We start from the raw sequence: 16,803 nt of genomic DNA, 5'->3' as shown, positions 1-16,803 counted from the left end.
TTAGGGAACGGCGCCAGCGCACCGTCCCCGGGGAGGCGGAGCCGGAAAGGGAGGGCCTTCCTCCGCCATGGCGTCTCGCGGGGTCGTTGGCGTTTTCCTCCTCACTGCGCTCCCCCTCGTGTGCCTGGAACTCCGGCGGGGGATCCCGGACCTAGGTAGGTGCTGACTTTTTCTTCTCGGCGCTCACACCCCGGTAACTCCCTTGAACGGGGTGCACAAGTACAGACATTGACTACGACTCCCAGGCTGCATCGCGCCTGCGCCCGTCTTCCGGCGGCGCCCGGTCCCCGCGGGAGCGAGTCCCCGGTTGCCTTGGGGAGGCGGACCCCACTCGGCGGAAAGGTGTCCCTGCAGATCTGAAGTTTTACGTATAAGGAGAGAGACGCACAAAGCCCAGGGACAAACAGAGACACCGCTTTCAAGTTGTGTCGATAAGCTCAAAAGGAAATAAACAGGGAGGTGGGATGTAGGCCTTCTGTGGGTTCTATAAACACATTTCAGTAAGGCCGAGGCAAGAACACTCCAGACAAAAGCAATTGTGACGTCTTGGAGGAAAAGGACGAAGACCGGAATAGCTGGGTCGGGAAGAGTACGGCGGAGGGTGGCTGCAGATAACATTGGTTGAGCGTCTATTATAAGCCTACGACTAAATGCTTTTTATTCATTATCTGCATTACGTCGGTAGGCGGCGGTTACTGTTACAATCATCCCCATTTACAGTTGAGGATATTGAGATGTAGCGAGGTTAGGTGGCTTAAGGTTTAAGAAGGTCCCTGGATTCAGTGTGGAGAATGTTTAGGAAGGAAGCAATAGGGGAGGCAGTGGAGCAGGTGAGGTTTTTAAAGTATGCAAGTAGTGATGGTGGCCCGGACAAGGATGGTAACCGACGTGATGTGCACAGACTTGGGATATTTACAAAGTACAACCACAGGACTTGTTGATGGATCGTTTAGGGTGTGGAAAATGAGGGACTCAAGATGACTCCTACGTGTGGTTAGAATAACGCCGAGTAGTTGGTAGTGCCAAAAATAAGGAGAACAATGAAAGAAAAACGGTGGCCCTGTGGAGAACCAGTTCAGTTCTCCCTCATTAAACTTAATTCTGAAGTTAGAGACCGTGATGAAACTCAGTTTTACTATTTCCTGCCTCTCCACCCTCCCTCAGCCACCCCTAAGAAGTCAGGTACCCAGAAATGTTGCTTGAAATAAATTACAGTGCTTTTTGTTTTAGAGTTTAAAAAAAATGTTTTAGTCCTTACTGGTATGGCTCTGGGGGATTGAGTGCCGGCCTGTGAACTGAAAGCTCTGAAAGCTCGTGGGTTCGAATCCCAGTCGGGGCACGTGGCCTGGGTTGGGGGCCAGGTCCCCAGTTGGTCCCTCCCTTACCCTAATTAATTAATTATTAATTAACATTTAAACATACATACTAAAATAAAAAAGAAAATGCTTTAAAAAACTTTACAGAGTCTCCCTAGAAGCCTGATTCAATTCAAATGTGTTGTAATCTAACAAGACTTATCAAAATGACATACAGAAATGTTAAATTCATCACATTTACCTATTACAGAACTCACTTTGCTCCTTTCCCTTTAGAGCATCCATCTCTACTCTGCCCACATGGAATCAAACAACACCAGAATCGATGGTTAATGCTGGTGAAAGTCAGCAGGGCCATGATGCAAAATATATGTAAATAAATATAAACATATATCTGTTTGTATATGTAATTGCTTCTTTAATTTTTAGTTAATTCACTACCTACCAGCCCCATTCCATTGGTAAAATGGTTCCTCTATACCTCTGCCTGGTAATATTTGAGACTTAAAAAAATTAAAAATTCCTGGGGGGTAGAAACCATTTTTAGCCCAACTTCATCTTCCTTCCTTCACCATTTAGCAAATTATATTACAAAAAGTAGGCATTTGTTACATTTTATTGATTTAAGTTTTATCTTGGTTCTTACAATAATGTAGAACCAAATACTGAGTTTTTTCCCTAGGCAAACATGTATATAGTGATTTTCTTTACAAAAGACTGAATTGAGAAGTAAAGTACATAGTTCCATAATTTAACTGTGAAAAGTAAGAAATTGGTGTTTTGGTGGGAATGACCTTTTTTTTAAAGATTTTATTTATTTTTAGAGGGGATGGAAGGGAGAGAGAGGGAGAGAAACATTAGAGTGTAGTTGCCTCTTGCATGCCCTGACTGGGAATTGAACTGGTGACCCTTTGGTTCACAGGCTGGCGCTCAATCCACTGAGCCAACACCAGCCAGGGTGAGAATGACTTTTTAAATAGAACTAGAATTTGAAAAGATGATGTGGTCACCAGCATTTAATTCCTAAATATGTGGATAATTTTATCTCTTCTGCGCAGAAGGGAAACCAGAATTTATGTATTAGTGATAGACATAATATTTATAATGTAGACAGTCACTTGAATTAAAAGATATTCTAGAAGTGTTTTCTAGAAACTTGTTCTGGTATTGACAACCATGATGAATTTTGGTACCTAAAGGAGACTGTATGAAAAATCCTAAGATAGCTGCATAACTTAACTTACTATATTTTTCTAGTACAAATAATCTTCTAATGTGTTATTATGAGTATCAAGAAAAGTGTTTTTAATTTAATTTTTTTTTTACCTTTATAAGGAATTAAAGATATAATTTTGCTGTGTGGCCGGATTTTCTTGCTGCTTGCTCTTCTTACGTTAATTATTTCTGTGACTACCTCATGGCTGAACTCGTTTAAATCTTCCCAAGTTTATCTGAAAGGTAAGATTATTGTTTACCTACCCTTTACCCTCTTCTACTGAAACCTGTTTCCTTGACTTATACTGGAACTTTGCACGGTAGGAACCATTTTACCCTTATCTTGTGCAGTATAATCTCAAGGTATTACAACTTTAGTCATGATTGTTAATGGGCCATGAATCCCAACATTTTTATGAGAAATCATATCTTTTCCTTATATAACTATAAAGAAATACATAATTTGTAAGTTGGCATGTTGCAAATTCTCATTTTAAATTGTGTTTTTGTGCAGCTTAACTGCTATTTGAAAGTTATAGCTTACAAAGTATCCTACAAATGTTAATATCTGCCACTAATCTCTAAATGCTTTTCACCTTAAATTATTTTTCATTCTATTCTGGCATGTTTTTATTTGCACACTTATCTTTCATATGTGTGTGTGTGTGTGTGTGTATTAGGTGCTCTTATTTTTAGGAAACCATGCTTGTTTTTAGCTTAGTTTTGTTTTTTTGACAAGTGAAAACTGTATTAGAAGCCTTTTATCAGCTAGTAATTTTTGCAGACTTTGACACAATTCTACATGTGTGCTCAGTTTTTCTATCATGGTGCCAGTACTTGTACAAGATTCTGCCGCTGCCACTCTGAATGCTAGTTTAAACTGAACAATTTTCACAAAATCGGCCAAGTCAGCCACCTGCACAAGGCATCCCAGAGCTTGTCAAAGGTGAGCCGGGTCTGGCACCCCGGCAGTGTGGGACACGCACGTGCCACCAGCAAGTCCCTCCTGCCCAAGGCGCGCCCTTGTGCGTTCCAGAGTCGTTCCAGGGCAGGATGAGAAGCCTTTACAAACAGTATTGTAGTTCACTTCGGAACAGATGAAGCCTAAAGCCTACATTCTTGTAGCCTATTAGAAAGTTTGCCAGTAGTGAGTTTGGGGCTTTGTATTTTGTTTTATTTAAATGTAAATAAATATAAAAGGAAAATGATTAGTGTTTAATTTATAGCCCTTTCAGATTACCTATGAGTGAAATCAGAATCCTAATTCTGAAAGTTTACAGTATTCAACCCAAATGTAGAAGACAATGTAGATGCTTTTATCTCCCAAGTGTAGATTTTGGAAATTCTTTTCTCCTTTTGACAATTTTTTTTGATCACTTATATTTCAAATTACTCTATTGGAGAATTAAAATAACTGATCGTAACTTCTCTAAGAAACACATTTTGTAGTAAATGTTCTAAACATACTTTGGTATCAGGAGGATATTTGCTGCTGACGTTAAACTATCAGGTCAAGTATTCTGTGTTTTATAGATAAGGGGGACATGCACCTGACAGCTTCTTGCCTTAACTTGTACCTTTTTGTTGCTGCGAGTGGAAGTCATTTTGATACATTTTTTGTTGACAGTGTTGAGACATAATCATCACTGAAGGCTAAAACGAATTAGTAATTAAGGTTGTGTATGGGGCCAGTTACAGTCAGATTTTCTTCCATCAAATAAGTAAGAATCAGCCTGCCCACCCGCTGTCTGTCTCTCCTGCTGTCATGAGCTCATCATAAGCATCCTTGAAGCCTCCTCACCCGAGTTGTAACATGTAATACTAATGTGTTATAGTTCTTGTTTCAGAACAGACCATTTCTTACTGATTTTACTTGCAGATTTCTTAGTTTCTGTCTAACTGTCTTATGTATCCATTTTCATTATTTAAAAAATACCTGTTTTTTGAAGGGTCGTTTCTGAAAAAAATGTTAAGATCCACAGTTTGTTTTCAGAGAAAATAGCATTCAACTTACTGAGAATTGGGAATTAAAAACACTTTTATGTTTTGATGTCTTAGAAGAAGAAGAGGAGAATGAGAAAAGGCAAAAGCTTGCGAGAAAAAAACAGCAAGAGGCCCAGGGTGAAAAGGTAAAGCGTAGTTTCTAGTGAATGTGTCTAGAAAGAACACAGAAATGTCTGGAGCATTTACAACTTAGGGTCTACTGCTCTCTGTTTGTGTTCAGATTTTTTAAAAAAAATTATGGCGGTTAACTTCACATGACAAACAATTAACTATTAATGTTTTAAAGTGCACAATCAGCGGCATTTAGAGCATTCCCAATGTTCTGCAATTACTACTTCTATCTAGTTCCAAAACATTTTCTTCACCTCAACAGAAAACCCCACATTTTGGCCAGAACATATAGGCACCTGCTGTATGTTCTCAAGGCCTTTTAGAAAACATGGAATTGTTCCTTTGGCAGAATACATGTGAATCTACAGGCAAGGTGATATTGTAGACATCAAGGGAATGGGCACCTCAAGGGGCCCCACAAACGTTTCCAAGGCAAACTGGAAGAGTCTACAGTGTCTCCCAGCGTGCGGCGGGCACTGTTGGGCAACATTCTAGCCGAGAGAATTAATGCACATACTGAGCACATTAACCACTCTAGGAGCCGAAATAGCTTCCTGAAATGTGTGAAGGAAAATGATCAGAAAAAGGAGGAAGCCAAAGAGAAAGGTACCCAGGTTCCACCGAAGCACCAGCCTGCTCCACCCAGAGAAGGGCACTTTGCGAGAACCAGGGGGAAGGAGGCTGTGCTGCTGGAACCCATTCCCTGTGCACTTGTGGCCCGAGTGTAAAAAACATAAATAATATAACCCTATGCCCATTGAACAGTTGCTTTCTCATTCTCTCCCTCCACCCTTTGGCAACCACCAATCTGCTTTCAGTTTGTATGGATTTATTTAGTCTGGACACTTCACATAAATGGAATCATATTACATGCCCTTTTGTGTCTGACTTCTTACACTTAACGTAGTATTTTCTGGGGCTCATCCATACTGCATGTATCAGTACTTCATTCCTTTTTATGGCTAATGTTCAGTTGCACAGGAACTATCAAAATTTGATCATTCATTTGCTGATAGACATTTAGGTTGTTTCCAGCTTTTGAAGGCTGGGGCTCAGTGAGTTTTTGTGGCACGGAGAACACATGCAAGGATATGGAGGCATGTGGCCAAACGAGCATAAGTGTAGAATATTTGTTTTTATTTGCATTATCCACATGCAGATTTCTAGGAGGGACTGATGCAGAAGTGGGGGGTGCTGCTTTTTTGGCAAAACTGAGTTAAGTGTGAAAAGACGATTTCTTACCTGATTCTTGATGGTAACTTTCTGGACAATGTAAAATCTTAGGAATGTTAATGGCTAGTAACAACACCTAATTTATTTATTTATTTTTTTGACAGGTCAGCAGATACATAGAGAATGTTCTAAAACCTCACCAGGAAATGAGATTGAAAAAACTGGAAGAGCGCTTTTATCGAATGACGGGGGAAACCTGGAAGTTAAGCAATGGTCATAAACTTGGGGTTAGAAAACATTCCATTTTATGTTTTGAATATTGATTTTTTTTTAAGATTTTAATTTATTTATTTTTAGAGAGGGAATGAAGGGAGAAAGAGAGAGAGAGAGAAACATCAATGTGCAGTTGCTGGGGGTCATGGCCTGCAACCCAGGCATGTACCCTGACTGGGAATCGAACCTGCGACACTTTGGTTTGCAGCCCGCACTCAATCCACTGAGCTATGCCAGCCAGGGCCTGAATATAGATTTTTTAAAAATTGCACATGATGTTAAACTGTTAATACAGGTTTTTTAGGAATCTTTATTAATGATTGTATATCATTTTTTACTCAGCATTATTTGTGTGTCCAGTGATTAAGTGCCTAGGAGCATAAAACTTAAGAGCCTTGAAAAGTTCTAACACGAGGTAATTGTAAAGAAAACTGTTGACTGTAACACTGTTTTATATGAGGGAATTCAGATTTTTCCCCAAGAAAGATCCCCAAGATATTACAAGCTCACATTGTATTTATTTCCATTGGCTGTTTCGACTTTTCCTTTGGCCTTGAGTACAAATTCTGTCATTTGCTAATGGAAGTTTACAGTTTTGTTTTCTTAAGAGGGAAAAGGATATTCATAAAGGAATGAAGTTTTAGAATAACTGGTCATAGATTTTAGATGTAAGATTATTTCTGTCCCAAAGACTTACTTGCTTCCTGTTTATACTGCACTTTTCACCAGCTGGTAACGAAAATGATTCAGTAAAGGTGAACAGGGTTCTTCCAGTGAAGCAGAATGTTTTTATTCATTTCATAATGGTAAATACGTCATAAAACAATCAAGGGGGTAATAAAATGAATGTGAAAGATGGGCAATAAAAAATGCATCTGCTCTACGTAGTGACTTCACTTCTCAATTGGAGTTGTCTTCAGAAGTTCAGTGTTGTGGTGGTAGCCTGATTTTAGCCTGCCGCGTCTCTTTCTGAAACAGTCACAGTGTGAATTAGTCACTTTGCCCCTTGCGTTCAGGCTGCATCTTCATGGTACTACTGGTATTGGGTTGGCCAAAAAGTCTGTTATGTTTTCTCTGTAAAAGAAAAGACACATTTTTCATTTTTACCAATGACTTTATTGATTTGGGTATTTGGGTAGGTTGGCTATCTCCTGCTATTGGCTTCTAGAGGGTGGAGGCCAGGGGTGCTGCTAAACATCTTCCAGTGCATAAGACAGCCCCACAGCAAAGAGTTATTTGGCCAAAATGTCAGTAGTACCAAGAAACTTCATAAACCACTTTTGACAGTTTCCATCACAGTCATAGCACCTTCTCCATACACTGCACAAATCTTTCTTTGCATTTCAGTTGCATTGAAGTAATAAAGCATAATACGCTGAAAATGTTGCATATTTTCTTCCATCTTCAACATTAAAATGGCTGAACAAAAATTCACCAATTTTGATGTGTTCTTTTTAAACACATGCTGATACAACAGCTGTCAAAATACAGTCTAACAAAATTGTTTCCAATGACATTAAAGACAACTAAGCATTACTAGAGCCGCCATACAGAAAAAATATAATGGACTTTTTGGCCAACCCAATACCAGTAGTACCATGAAGACACAGTCTGAACGCAAGGGGCAAAATGACTGATTCACACTGTGACTGTTTTTAACCTATATACTAGGGACAACAAAAAGTTGTACAGGGTACACCTTTGGTGCTGTTGCAATGTAAGGCTCCTCGGACTGTCAAAGAACATGGAAACTGGAGTGTTAGAGCTGAAATCAGGTGTACCTATGAGCTGACCCAGCCCTGTAATTTGCAGTGATGCAGTCTGAGTCTGGTAACTTCATCGTTCAGCATCACCACCTTTTGACTTCCACTCCCCGTGCTCCTTCCACCAACCTGTGTTAGGGAAAACTACCCACCAAAATGGTGTCCATGGTAGTCTGATAAGGAGAACTTTTACAAGGTCAGTAGATATGGAAGAAAGACATTCATGAACTAATAAGTATATATTTGAGAATTTGGCACTTAAGTATCTTGCTAAGGAAGAAGTTTTAATATTAATAAAAATCTTTATAGTTTCTGGAATAAAATCCTTTGCCTTCTAAAGTTGTTAATTCAAATGCAAGCTCCAAGTCTGATTCTGAGAACTAGGATATGATTATATGTAACAAGGTACTATGGCTGCATTCAGCTATGGAAGTGTTGCCTGGTCATATACTGGGACCTGTTTTTACATATATGTTCTGTTTTCACAGCTTTTAAGGCATAATTCCTTGCACTGCCTTACTTCCTTTTCTGAAAAGAGGAAAGGATGCTATCCAGGTTGTCTTCTTTCTTCCATCTTTCTGAAAAACTTGGGGTCGACTAAAATGGAAAGGTCTCTCTCAGCCTTGTATCTATCTATCAGAGAACCCCAGAGCGGGGTAAGGGTAGTGTCTACAAGATGTTAAGCTCCATGTTTTACTTTCTAAGGAGGTAATGCTTTCATTTGTAGGGTCTTATAATTGCTTTACATTATATTTTTTACTGAAATGCCATCAGGATAAAAGAAATAACTATTGTGAATAAAGTTGATAGAAAGCATCTCTCTTGAAACTGTGTTGTTCTTGACCAGGGTGATGAAGATTTGGTGCTTGAAAATGAGAGGCAGACAGCTTTTGAAACAGCAAACAGAGAAGCAGCGAGGAGACGGAACCTGCCTAAGCCTTCAACCGAAGTTCCACCACCTGGCGAACAGCCCGTGCCGGAGGAGGTTGGTACTTCCCGCTTGCTCACTGCCTGGCATCACGGTGCAGCGGGAATGTCGTCCTGGGGAGGCGGCGGTGCAGTGTGAAGGACTGGCTTCTAATCCAGCTCATGTCTCCCCCCTGCCTTACAAAGTCATTGCCTTCACTGAGCACTTTTCCTGCTCACTCTTCATGTTCTGAACCAAACTTAGAAGGAGGCTATGGAGATAAATGATAGTAGGTTTAGAAAATACTTAGTTCTTTTTGAGGAAGTAATTTGATTACGTAGAAATAAAAAATAGAGTCTTTACCAAGGAAACGTTCCTGTGGGTAGCTGAGACGAGAGTAAGCCCTCCTTAGTGAGTGGCTAGTATTCACACGTCTCGTTTTCCTCCGGGCCCTTCTAGGGAGTGCGTTAGCGAGTGTTCAGTTGGGCACAGTGCCGAGGTTTGTTATCCCTTCTTCCGTTTCAAATTTTTAATCCTTGAGTTAAATTTAAAGCTAGCAAAGGTTAGAAATAAGAAGGCTGTTTTTACTGACTCTTAGAGAAAGCTGGTAGGTCATCTCCTCAGTCCTTGAAAGAGGTTTCTAATGTCTGCCTCTCAGTCTGAGGTTTCCTGGTCCCTTAATGGAGCCTGAGGGTGAGAATCTGGTCATTCAAACTATTTCTAACATTTCAAAAAAGGGATAATGAACTATATGGACTAATTAAAAATTCAAGAGTCTTTGCTGTTTGTTAGCAGCATAGATTATTTCACACTGATGGTAAATTTTAGTGGACTGACACATGCTTTTGATACCAAGGGAAAACAGATGGTTTATTTAATAAATGCAATTAATGATTGCTAAATAAAATGTTATAAAACATGGCTCTGGCTGGTGTGGCTCAGTGGTTGAGTGCCGGCCTGTGAACCGAAGGGTCGCCAGTTCCATTCCCAGTCAGGGCACATGCCTGAGTTGCAGGCCAGGTCCCCAGTGCGGGGCGTGGGAGAGGCAAACACACACTGATGTTTCTCTCCCTCTCTTTCTTCCTCTCTTCTCCTCTCGAAAAAATAAGTAAAATCTTAAAAAAAATGTTATAAAACATGGAGTCTATAATATTAAAAAATAAAAAGTGTCCCTAGAGGTGAAATTGTTGGTAACAAATATTTTAGTAAGAGAAATGTTCTGAACACTGGTTTTTAATAGATTGACACAGGGAAGCAATGAATGAATCATGAAAGCTACCAAAGTGAATGGCTGTTAACCAGTCCTGTAAAAGCCGTGAAGAAAAATACGCAGCCCTGGCCCTGGCTGGCGTACATAGCTCAGTGGATTGAGTGCAGGCTGCGAACCAAAGCATCGCAGGCTCGATTCCCAGTTAGGGCACATGCCTGGGTTGCAGGCCATGGCCACTGGCAACCGCATATTGATGTTTCCCTCTCTTTCTCCCTCCCTTCCCTCTCTAAAAATAAATAAATAAAATCTTAAAAAATAAAAAAAAGAAAAATATGCAGCCCTCTTAAAATGTATATATGTATGAACCTAAACAATTTCGGGTCTTACTGAACTTAATATGTATCCTGTTTCCTTAAATAGTACATTTTATATAGTATCTTGGAATGTCATAAAAACAAAATTATTTAAATTTATACAGATTGGTAGCTGTCATTTAAAATCTTATTTTTACAATCTTTTGTTAGCATATAGTTGCTTACCCAAAAATGTTTATTAATTGAGCTCACATTCTCATCGTCTACTTACATGTGTGTATGAAATGAAAAGATTTCATTAAGTTAGATGTATCTAATATTTATATTGAAAGGAACTCTTCTTGTTGAGATTACTTTTTTTTAAAGATTTCATTTATGTATTTTTAGAGAGAAGGGGAAAAGAGGGAGAGAAACATCAATGTGTGGTTGCTTTTTAAGCTCCCCCCACTGGGGACTTGGCCTGCAACCCAGGCATGTGCCCGGACTGGGAATCAAACCGGCAACCCTTTGGTTTGCAGGCTGGCACTGAGTCCACTGAGCCACACCAGCCAGGGTGGGATTACTTTTTCTTCTTCAAAATGTTTATAATCCTATTACTAATACTTACGATTCTTTAGGTTCCAGATTTACCTGATGAACCTCCTGAAGCAGCTGAAGAAGTAAGCTTATTTTCTTTTTTTGAAAATTAAATATATATATTTTTCCTTTAACGTCACATCTGTTCTATCTAAATTTGGGTTTGAGAGGAAGGACAGCATAAGCGTTTATGTGACTGCACTGTAGTTAGGTCTTGTTTTGAATGTGGTGTAACATCCAACCCCCGGCTCAAGTCCTGTTTGGGAAGCCTGGTGTCTACTGAGTGTGTTTTCAGAGCTTGGAGCCTCCCCACTGCATCAGGCAGGGATGGGATACATGGGCTTTTCAACAGAATTGCACACTTGAAACCTACCTAATTTTATTAACCAATGTCACCCCAGTAAATTCATTTCAAAAAAAAGAACACATAGGTTTTTCCAAAACTTCAGGTCAGCAAAGGAGTGAGTTACTATTGATAAGATAGGATCAACACAGGCAGACGACTTCAAATTGCAGTGTTGCCCTTAAGAAAATGAGGATGCAGCCACTTTGCCAACGACTGAACGCAAGGATGCTCTGGTGTTCGGCAGGCAGGGTCAGCGTGAACCCCCCTCTGTGCTGAGCCGCTTTCTGCCCGGTGGCCTCGTTATAACCTGTGCTGCCTTCCTGCCCTCATCCTGCTTAGTTCTGGACACATCTCCGAAGGACGGGCAGACATACTCGAAAGCCATTCGGTCGTTTAGGTGAAGGAGAGCCCTGACCGTTTGCCTGACGTGGGGTCAGTGACTGCGTTAAGTACTGAACCGGTTTGGGGACAGCCATGAAAGCCACCGGGAGCACTTTGTTCTTGTCAACACACCTGCAGCACGTAAATTCAGTACTTTGGACATCAGAGGAAAATCCGAAAGTCTTACAGAAAGAGATAATAAAGGGTGTAGTAATGCAGGAGAAACACAATTTTTTTTAACTTCTAATTCCTCCCCATTATCCGTAATGAATGTATGCCCATGGTAGAGCCCCCCGACACTTCTACGTTCTCCTTGTCAAGCTCCGGCGTGGTGTCTATGACGATAATTCATGGCACAGGAGTATGCAGACAGAGCTCAGGTCTGACAGGGAACACCCTTCATGCAACTTACTCTGGCTTTAAAACACGTGCCAGTCCACAGAACAGCAGTTTGTCTGCTGTCATCCGAAGGTACACGGATTACAGACAAGGTTGTCAGTGAATTCTTTCGGTTTGTGCCTTTTTCTGATTGCATGTAAAAGAGTGGTGATTTTCCTCACAGTCTCAGATCTGCGACCCTAAAAACGTTGTTGAGCCTCCTCTGCCACAGAGGCCGTGGATGTTGCTCTCCTCTCCCCTAGAGTATTTATTGTTGTCCCATTTACTTTCTTGACCCTTTTCCGATACTTGTTAGGTGATGTTCTGTGATGCACTCGTGAGAGTGTGTGTGTCAGAGTAGTGGAATTTCAGAGCTGGGATGAGCCTACATAACTCATCCCATCTCCTCACTTGGAGCTGAAGCCTCGGGTAGGAAGAGTTTCTGAGGTGTGTTCTGGGAGAACCTGGGCCTCCTGGGGCTGCCGCAGTCACACAGGATTTCAGGAAACCCAATAATGTGTCTGTACATTATGTAGTCGTGTTGTTTCTGGGCTTTCTGAAAAAAATACCATTTCCTGTTTTGTCAACTGAACAGTGTTGCCCTGGTATTATAATCACTGTGTGTCACATTATATAATCATGACATGCATCATCTGAAAAGCCTGTCCCTGTTAAAAGTATATTTTAGCCCTGGCCATGTGCCTTGGTTAGAGCATCGTTCTGCACACTGGAAGGTTGCAGGTTTGAACCCTGGTTGGGTACGTATGGGAGGAGCCAGTCGATGTTTTCTTCTCACATCGATGCTTCTCTCTCTCTCTCTCTCTCTCTCTCTCTCTCTCTCTCTGTCTCTCTTTCTGAGCCAATGGAAACATGTGCTTGGGTGAAGAATAAAAAAAATTGATTTAAAAAAAAAACCAAGTATATTTTAGCCCTGACTCAGTAGCTCAGTTAGTTAGAGCATGGTCCTGATATGCCATGGCTGTGGGTTCGATCCCTGCTCAGGGTGCATATAAGAAGCAACCAGTGAATGAATAAGTGGAACAACAAATCAGCATTTCTCTTCCCCTCACTAAGATCAATTTTAAAAAAAGAAAACTTTAAAAACAACAAGTATATTTTAATCTCTAAGTTGTATAACTGTCTTTACGTACATATGTAAAAAAGTAATTTCACTTTTGGGAATAGTGGAAATTATAATTTCCTTATTAAAGTTAGTATAATTTCCTTATTAAAATTAGTATAATTTCCTTATTAAAGTTAGTTAATTAAAGTTAGTTAAAGTTACTATTTCCTTATAAAAGTTAGGCCCATTAAATGCCTGGTGTCACCCACAGAATGGAGGGTCGTTTTTATACCTCTCTATGCTAGGGAAAGGGATTAATATTCATTTTAAAGGTAATCAGAACCAGGCGAAGCTTTCACTGTCTGTATGTATATTTCTGTACATACAACTGTGACTATAATAATCAGCTATGTGAGAAAATTCTCTTTAGAGTGGAAGCTTTCTTGGATTTAGGAGCAGCCTAATAGATGAGGGAACTAATGACTAACATGGATTTATGATAAGAAGTAATTATGTGTGAAACATAATGCAATCCTTTCTTAAGCAGAACACCTTGACTTTTCTAGTGCCTGTTACATATTTAGTCCTACAACTATCCCTAGAATTCTAAAATAATATAGTTAAGACTTAAAAATGAGAGGAGGAAATAACTCATGGTCTAGAATTCACAATAGAATATTTACCATATGTTGCTGTTCTACTTTTGAATTGAAAAGATAGTAACTGTAGAATTTAGGAAAATTTGAATTTTGTAAATCATCATAGAATGTTACCATATTACCATAGTAACTATTTTCAATATCATATGCTGTCTTACTTCATTTTCAGGAGTACCTGGGACCAAATATTAATGATTGCTGCTACTTACTTTTGATTTAGACATCATTTAACAGTCTGTCTGTGACAGTGATTCACTTCCCAGTTCCGGAAAGCATCCCAGGCCCCCTCCCCACTCACAAGTGGGTCCATCACACCATCAGGGACAGGAAGGGAAGCTGCACAACCTGCTTCATGACACCTGTAATAGCGGAGCAGTCGCTGGATTCCAAATGATGACAGTTTGTTTCTCTCAAGTTTCATTTAATCGTAGTGGAAAACATTAGTTCACTGTATTTTAACCCTAGTTTCTCATAAAGCATTTGGCTTTAATTCTATAAAATCACTATTTGGAAAAAAGTAGTGAGAAAAAGTTAAATTTTACCTCTAAAAACAGGCAGAATTGGCCTTTACTCTGTGATTCAGTTATTTTGTATCTGTTTTATTATAAAACTTCTCTTTAGTAGAAGTAGTAACAGCTCAGGTGATGTGGATGGGAGGCAAACACCCCACCTCTTAGAATGGAAGCATTCTCTGACACTGCTTTCCCGCAGGGGGTCGGTGCTGCTGTGAATTTCTATGTGCTGTGACACATTAACCCCCAGAGGGTTACGATGATGCGACCATAAGAAAGGGTTTCCTGACACGTAAATAATGAACGTCAGAAATGACCAATTCATTAGACTTTCTTTTTAGAATGTCCATTAATATACTAGTAGCTGTAAACCCATTTTAGCTGTTACACTTTTAGCTTTATCAAAGGGAAGATTATGGGGAAATGCAGGACCTACTGCAGACAAAGTGGGGCCACTCCCGGCCAGGCGGGCTCAGACAGCTTTAGAGCCTCAGAGGCTGGTCTCTTGTCGGCCTGCACGACACAGGCACAGCCTCCAGTAACAGAGCGGGCTGCGCAACTGCATTTCCTTCCAACCTCGTGTTTCTCATCTCGAGACTGAGCTGGCACTGGACCTGCTTGGTTCGGTGCGTCGCTTGGGAAGCCTGCCTGTGATCCTGATGTCCCCTGCACAGGCAGAGCTGGTGAGCCTCTGGCGTCCTCTCTGAAGGCTCTGCCACTGGTCTCAGCCAACAGGAAGACGTTTTTCAGTTTCAGAAGAATTATTTCTGTGTTTAAAGTGGATTTCATCCAGACCTAATTTACGTTGCTCTACTCTCTCAGAGCTAAATTCCTACGAAACCCCGCGTGAGCTTTTGTAATGGCAGATGTTGTAATTCTGGAATTGCAAAGAGCAGTGCATTGGAAATCTTATCTGAACATTTTCGTTGCCTAGGCAGTTACTGTTGCTCTCCGGTGTCCGAGTGGGAGGGTCCTGAGGAGAAGGTTTCTGAAGTCTTGCAGTTCACAGGTGAGGACATTCATATTTTGAGAGATATTTTTTATTGACTTTGGCAAGTTCATCTCCACGCAGTGGTAGAGGTGTTTTCACACCCTTGTCTGGGGCTCTCGGCACTTGCGTGTGCTCCATGTTGAGAGTAAAGGGAATTTCTGTACGTTCTGTGTTGCAGAAATTTAGGCTGTTAGGCGTGCCAGGTCTTTTGAACTGTGATTTCTGCAAATTTTCTCGTTTTTCCTATTTATTTTTATTCATTTATTTTTGTTATCATTACATTTTCACAGCTTGGTGGGTAAGATGCTTTCAAAGCAGCTGGTATTAACTTTGTCCCATTACCCATCAGTTCCTGCATGATTCTGATGTGGCTTAGATTATGATCTAAATCATTTTTACCCAAAATGTTAACCTTTTGTTCTTAATCATTTTACTGAATGATCTTTCCCTTTCCTGCGGCTGGGGCTTTGCTGATCGTTACATGCCTCTGCCGACGGTGGGTGCCAGTAGTCCCTGGGCCTTACAGCTGTGTTTCTTACCCTTTAGGCTCTGTTTGACTGGATGCTGAAGATCGGGTACCACAGCTCCCTGTACAGCCTTTCCACTTCCTTTCCCAGAAGGCCTCTGGAAGTGGAGGGAGGCCCTCACTGCAGGACACTGCAGGACATAGGAATAACTGTGGATACCGTACTCAATGTGGAAGAAAAAGAGCCAAGCAACTAGAAATGAGACCTACCTGTCCTACGTAAAATCACTTACATCACAACCTTAAGGATTCACATTAAAATCACGCCAGTAACACTTATGTTGATGTCCATGGGAATATATGGACATAAAGGATTAGAAAAGGACTGCTCTCTGCACATAATTTTTGGAATATCATTTTATAATGTACTGAATGAACCCTGTTTGGGTAAGCTGTTGGTCAGAGCATCATCTCGATACACCAAGGTTGTGGGCTGGATCCCCAGTCCGGGCACATAGAGGAATCAACTAATGAGTGCATAAATACTTAGAACAAATTGATTTTTCTCTCCCCCCCCGACCTTTCATCTTTTAAAAACATCAGTAAGTAAAAATCAGAAAAACAAAGCCTTATGACTTTAGTTTCTGCCTCATCAATTCATCTTAATCACACTGTAAATATTTTACAATTCAGCGAAACTCTTCATGGCCTTGTAAGTTGGAATGTTCATTCTCCTGTATTTCTAGAAGTGAAAAACTTTAAAAGAATATTCAAAGCCCTTTACAGCTTTAAAATTCTTTTGATAGGCATGGATTAATCTGTACTTATGCCTGAGATTTATGTAATTTTGCCCTACAATACAGTATTAAAAGGCTGTTAATTTGTTCTAGTCACTCCTTTTTTCTTTCCCCATGCTCTGTCTCAAGACTCAGTTAGCCCGACTCCTAAGTGTGTGGCCCTTTAATGCTCCTGTAGGCCTTTTCTGTAAAATGACACTGCATTCTAGCTGTTTGTCCTCCCACACACAAAATTCCTTAAAAGCAAGGACTGTATCCTTTCTTTACCCTCCAGAGGTATCTAGTGTAGATGCTTAATACATGTTTGAAAATGAGTAATAAGTTGTCTAAATTTTTAATTTCATTTCT

At 40.4% G+C, this 16,803-nt stretch overlaps 1 protein-coding gene across 3 annotated transcripts; it reads left to right on the top strand.

The window, feature by feature from the left end:
- UBXN8 (UBX domain protein 8) lies at nucleotides 1-16,541 on the top strand. 3 transcript variants are annotated; one of them, XM_036011646.1, is made up of 8 exons: nucleotides 1-155; nucleotides 2,652-2,774; nucleotides 4,587-4,660; nucleotides 5,984-6,106; nucleotides 8,703-8,840; nucleotides 10,904-10,945; nucleotides 15,136-15,210; nucleotides 15,739-16,541. In XM_036011646.1, exons 1-8 carry the CDS (start codon nucleotides 68-70, stop codon nucleotides 15,913-15,915), a joined length of 840 nt encoding a protein of 279 aa, XP_035867539.1. In that variant the 5' UTR covers nucleotides 1-67; the 3' UTR covers nucleotides 15,916-16,541. The 3 variants fall into 3 exon arrangements, with proteins under 3 accessions (XP_035867539.1, XP_035867540.1, XP_028382453.1); XM_028526652.2 differs by having other exon boundaries at nucleotides 7-155; nucleotides 4,590-4,660; XM_036011647.1 differs by lacking the exon at nucleotides 2,652-2,774 and having other exon boundaries at nucleotides 2-155; nucleotides 4,590-4,660.
- Nucleotides 16,542-16,803: the final 262 nt, after the last annotated feature.

This window comes from Phyllostomus discolor, chromosome 11 (assembly GCF_004126475.2).
Source record: "Phyllostomus discolor isolate MPI-MPIP mPhyDis1 chromosome 11, mPhyDis1.pri.v3, whole genome shotgun sequence".
In the NCBI taxonomy this organism is placed as follows: Eukaryota; Metazoa; Chordata; class Mammalia; order Chiroptera; family Phyllostomidae; genus Phyllostomus; species Phyllostomus discolor.
The sequence above is the reverse complement of the archived record's forward strand: the minus strand, read 5'-3'. Positions and strand labels throughout refer to the sequence as shown.

Coding starts and splice junctions, on each gene's coding strand:
- UBXN8 (XM_036011646.1), top strand. CDS start 68: ATGGCGTCTCGCGGGGTCGTTGGCGTTTTCCTCCTCACTGCGCTCCCC. Junction 156..2,651: donor GCGGGGGATCCCGGACCTAG/GTAGGTGCTGAC, acceptor TACCTTTATAAG/GAATTAAAGATATAATTTTG. Junction 15,211..15,738: donor TGAAGTCTTGCAGTTCACAG/GTGAGGACATTC, acceptor CTTACCCTTTAG/GCTCTGTTTGACTGGATGCT.